This window comes from Anoplopoma fimbria, chromosome 24 (assembly GCF_027596085.1).
Source record: "Anoplopoma fimbria isolate UVic2021 breed Golden Eagle Sablefish chromosome 24, Afim_UVic_2022, whole genome shotgun sequence".
NCBI classification, from domain to species: domain Eukaryota; kingdom Metazoa; phylum Chordata; class Actinopteri; order Perciformes; family Anoplopomatidae; genus Anoplopoma; species Anoplopoma fimbria.
In genome coordinates, this window is record NC_072472.1 from 4,932,310 (window position 1) to 4,937,987 (window position 5,678).

The window sequence follows — 5,678 nt, forward strand, 5'->3', positions numbered from 1 at the left end:
TTTGTCTCTGTTTGAAATAGTTTACATGTTAAACTCCAGGAAGATAACATCCAGAACTTTGTGTTTCAGGAGAAACAATGCCATGACGTGTGTTTGCCGTTGCTCGTGTCACGGCCAAGCCCTCTGCTTTTTGGAATTAATAATAGTAAAGTGAGGCAAGCGGAGCGCAGGACGGACTGGTCTGTCCGGTTTGTCCTCTCAGGTGTTCAGTTGTCTGCAGGTATTTCTGAACAGACGGAGCAATGACAGGTTAACAGTGCAGATATCAGCTGTGACAGGACGTCCGACCCAGAGCTCTCTCATCGCACGAATACACAGGTGAGTCGTTAAATGTGATTGTTTTAGGAGCAAACCTCCTAATTATAATACACAAATACGAGTCTGTATACATATATTCTTTTATTAGTCTTAACCTGTCCATATTTGTGTCATCCGATTTGTCTTACATGTAATGATTTTAGTTTTTCTTTGTAAAGCACTTTGTGACATTTGCTTTAAAGCAATTTGCCATGAAATATTATTAGAATTACATTTGTTATTTGTATGTCCAGTCAGTCTAATGTGTACTATTTAGACTTTTAGCATTTTATTTCTTATGCAGATACCTTTCAAGCATCTGTATCCTCATCAACTTCTAAGGAATGAGCTATCATTAAGCTCTTCTCAAACCACAACATCCTACAGAAAAGATTCTCTTTATCTGTAAAATTGTCTTTTGTTCCAGAGGTTTTTTACCACTGAAAGTACAAAACACACTTGACATTTCGTTATCCTTTTGTTAGTTTGATTTTGAAGCCAGCTCCCATGAATTCACACACTTTGTGTATTCTAGTATTTTGTAAAAGTGACATTAGTAAGCACATGTAACGTGAACTCTACATCCTGGTTTCCTCCTTTAGAAGCCGTCATGACTTCAAAGATGGTGATCAGGCAGCCTCAGCCTGTGATGGACGCCCAAGGGTCTGACAAGTGGGGATCTGGGATATGTGACTGCTGTCAAGACATACCCGAGTGTAAGTTATATTATCACACAAGTGCTGGACGCTTAACTGATGAAAAGGTTTATGAAATCACTATTACTAATCGTTCAACGGTTTGATGATCTCAAACAAGTCTTTCTCTGTAGTTTTACAATAAATTCAAAACACAAACTGATGACCAGCTACATTATTATTATTGACAATATCTCTCTCATTATCATGCTCCATTTAACTTTCTATTTTAGTATTTTTTAGGCACTGGTGTCAGTATCACTTCTTATACACTTTATATCTTCAATCTTTGTTGTGATTTATTTTTTTCTATTTTAGTCGAATTTTTACTTTATTTATTTACCATACTCTTATTTATTTTCTATTCTATTTTGCAATGGTGTCAGTATTTCTTATTTTACACTTAATTACTTTTATTCTATTGTTCATTTATGTTTATTTTTATTCAATTTCTAAAAATATTTTTCTGTTGAAAACTAATTACCTAATTAAAATAATTACCTTCGGGATTAATAAAGTCATATTTTATATCTTATCTTTTTTTTATATTATCTTATTAAACACATGGTATTCTATTCAATCTTATTTGTTAATTTAAAAACCAAAGAAACTCCAAAATGAGACAGACACAAATCCATGTTCATGATTAGACCAACACATCTGAAATAAGAGAAAGAATGACTCATTAGTGTTGGAATGACAGAAGACAGAGAAAGAACAGGACATCCATTATCTTCCTCATATCTTGATTCGTTGTTTGTTTTTCTTTTATCTGTACCAGTGTGTTTATCTGTCCATGTTTCTGCTGGTTAAGGTTGCTTCGCTTTCTGGTGCTGTCCCTGCTTCGCCTGCATAACCACCAAGAGATACGGACAGTGTGTTTGTCTCCCACTGCTGGACATCTTTGGCATCATCCCTCCCATCAACATGTCCATGAGGGTCTCCATGCGGCAGCGCTATGGCATCAAAGTAAGGCCAAAATTCAAATCTTAGAGCCCTGTGGTTGCCTTCAAATCCCATCTTTCCCTATCTGTTATTTAATGGAAATTGAAGGGAGAAAAGTCACCCACTAAACGTTTAAAATAAACAAGTCCTCTATAACTTGCATAAGAAGAGTGAAGCTCAGGAAGTGTTACATTTCCAGGTGTTACCAGCTCTGATATTGATCTATTTCACAATTCCCATATGCTTAAGAGAAGAAGAGCATATCAAATGTATGGGTTACGTAAATTTTGACAGGGACAATCACACTTCTTGAATTGGGTTTTGAAAACTTGTGTTTTATCAACTGCCACCATACTTAATGGTTCACAAACAAAACTACTTAAATAGACTTGAAATATCAAGTATTAGTAAAGCTACAACCTTTATTATCACGTACTAAATAACATAGCACAGCAAAGGTATATGTGTGTGACATTTACACATTTGATGAAGAACGCACAAGGCCTGCAGTATGTAGTAGCACAAAAACAGATGTATTTACCTGATAAAATGCCTTTGAAAAATCATTAAAAATCATTAATATTTTAGATTGGACAAGTTTGTGAATTCAATTCAGAAAATTAACATAGAAATGATACAGTAAGAGAAAAAATCAGATATAAATATGCAATATTGACATGTACATATCATTGCTGTACATAGTAACGTGTTTTATTCCTTTTGTATATTTTTATGTTGTACATTGTTGTTATTATTATTATTACTATTATACACTGCTGCTGGCTAGCTGAGAGCTGCCAAACGGAATTTCGTTGTTCACTACAATGACAATAAAAAACACTTTATCTTTATCTTCAAACCAAGAATAATACATATTTCCAGATTTTAGGGTTCCTACATTTCCTTTTTTCCAAATATGAAACATTTTCCAGACTTTGATCCTTTAAATTGACCTCATAGTTTTGGCCAGTTGATGTGCATAAAAATGAAAAAAAAAAAGCATGTTTTGTTCCTCCTGAGACAACATGAAGAAATGAATTTGGAGGGAGAAAATGACTAAACAGACGAAGGAAATATGTATAAAAATATATGTGAAAAATTCAACACCTGTTGACCAGAAATCATTGTATTTTTCTTGCAGGACACCATGTGCAGGGACTGCCTGTACGCCACCTGCTGTGCGTCTTGCAGCTGGTGTCAGATGTCCAGAGAGATGAGCGAAAGAAAAATCCCCATCGTTCTGATCAGCGCCAAGAACACATGACCTCTCACCTCACTCGTCGTCACTTCCAGGGCTGTTGCATATTTCAATGAACCCAAACCTGCTTCACCTGTAACATGTTACAAGTACATTCTAGACTGAAGCCCTTTAGGAGAGAATAATGATACAAACAGCCCAAAAAGACTGAAAAACTCGAGCCATAGATTTTCACAGCAACATCACTGGTTTTAATTATCAGGCAGCCTGCTTTATAGATGTTTTAAAAACTTTTTGTTATGTTGTTTTTAATAACTGGCAAAGTTTACTATTTATCAAAAGTGCATTTAGCAATTAAGATAAATCCCAACTTAAATCATAAAAAAGAAATACAAGATACAGCATTACTAGTTTTATTTTGCTTTATTTACAGTATATATATATATATATAAATGCACATTTACTTTGTTTACTTAATTTTCTTTATTTGGCTTATTTGCTAATGTCACATTTAAAAAGTTAAATTTACTTAATTTATGATTCATTGTAAATAAAATAGATTAAATGTATTTTTTTTTTGTGCATCCATACAGCATGTTGTTTTGAGAAGGTAAAAAAATAATATATATTATTATAAAATGTATAACACACAAATGCCTAACACAGCTGCTAGAGGGAGCCACACACTTCACATTGAGCCGGTTGGTTTTTAGAGCTGGTTGAGGTCATGTGGGGTCACAGAGCATCAGACCAATGATGTGCAGCGTCTTAAGTCACGTCTCACCTCACTGGCAGGAGGACAAAATAACAAAAAACACTTCACAGTTAATGAAGCTTTTCTCAGAAACATGTTTTAGACCGACGGTCCAGAAGCACCGACGTCGAGTATCTGTCGTCTTTCTGCCTCTGTAAGTTTTCAGATCACGCGTTGCTTTGAAAAACTCACTTATGACAATGAAGGACTTCTCAGACCTATTAAAGCTGACACACGCTGCTATGTGGCACTCAGCAACTTCATTTGTATTATGATTTAGTGGAGACACAGTTTCCTGGAAAGAAGGATGCATTTGGTACTTATTATAGGGAAAATATCGATAATGATTATTTGCTGTAGTGTAGAAAAAATAAAAATGTGTCTACAGGCAAGAAATTCCATATTTATAGGTAGTACAAATTCCAGTAAATAATTAAAAATGTATAAATATTTTTCTCTTTCTAGGAAATTCCTGTTTTCTCGAGAAATGGTAACACATGACACAGTTCTTATTTATTACTTAATTACTTACTTCCTATGCAATTGTAAAATAAAGCACTACCAGTTAATTCACTTCCACATTGTATTGTTTTGATGCCTTTATTATTTTGTCCACCCCCTTGTGAATCACAGAAAGTGTTGAGGTCTCAACTGAAAAACAACAGGATGTGACTCTAACTTCGCTGCAGGGCTTTTAAATGAGATTTTAGACACTTTTTGTTAGGTGTTTCTGTTATTATAGGATTTCTCAGACATAAATCAGCTAATTTTCTCCAGTTAAACAAAATATAGAAAGTAGATTAAATGTTAAACATGAATAATAGAAAATATCATGTCAAAATTCTGAAATAATCATAATTTTACTTCTGATTTTAAATAAAAAATGTCACTTACTAAGTCAATATTCTTCAGTTAAAAGTTTGACTTAGTATCTCACATTTTTGACTTACTAACTAGAATTTTTTTAATTCTTAACTCATAATATTTACCTAGTATTTCTTGTTTTTGCTTTCTGTTCCTGGCAAAACTGGGCCTCCACCAAACTGCCAGAGTTGTCATGCCTCATGTGTATGTTACTTAGCTGAATGCTAATATTAGGAGTTGAATTCATGCTGAAATCACAGAGAATAATCTTACAACTGTCTTTTGATCTGGTTTAAAATCAGCATGAGAGTTTCAGCCACTTAACTTTCATAGGCATCCCTTTCCAGCAGAAAAAAACAGACAAAGTTAGCGAGCAGGTGAAAGAAGTGGAACATTAAGCAGCTAAAGAGATGGATATTTTTGTCAGGAGTTGGTGGAGACCAAACCAGAGCTAAAGGAGCACAAATATTGGACTTGCATGCAATTATTAAAGTGGTGGCTATGTTTTTATCAACTTGTTTTGGTGTTTTTTATTGCCCCCTAGTGGCCAAACATGACAAATGCAGCTTTAAATGGCAACATCTGTACTGTGTGGTCAGCTAGATGCTTTGCAGAAAGATGGCGAACAAGAGATTTGAGCTCATTTTGTGTTCACTTTGCCCCGTGAACTTATGGAGTCACTATCATGTCATATTTTTTTTGTCAAATTACTCCCAATAGACTTCCCCATTAGTTTTCAGTCCATCTTGCGTTCCGGTTGAGGCGATTCCCTCTTACCTCTGCTGGCACACTCGGCCCCGGTGTTCACTGTAAATTGCTCAGTGGGTTGTTTTTAATGGGATTATAATGACAGTTATGGTTTGCAAGAATTGATGTTTGTGACTTTTACGAGGTGTGAGTGGAGGGGCGTGTCCCGGCGGCTCAT

At 35.0% G+C, this 5,678-nt stretch overlaps 1 protein-coding gene across 1 annotated transcript; it reads left to right on the forward strand.

The window, feature by feature from the left end:
• Positions 1-226: 226 nt before the first annotated feature.
• ponzr2 (plac8 onzin related protein 2) lies at positions 227-4,456 on the forward strand. Its single transcript, XM_054626503.1, has 4 exons — positions 227-318; positions 900-1,013; positions 1,807-1,961; positions 3,079-4,456. The coding sequence occupies exons 2-4, from the start codon at positions 908-910 to the stop codon at positions 3,199-3,201; spliced, it is 384 nt and encodes a 127-aa protein (XP_054482478.1). The 5' UTR covers positions 227-318; positions 900-907; the 3' UTR covers positions 3,202-4,456.
• Positions 4,457-5,678: the final 1,222 nt, after the last annotated feature.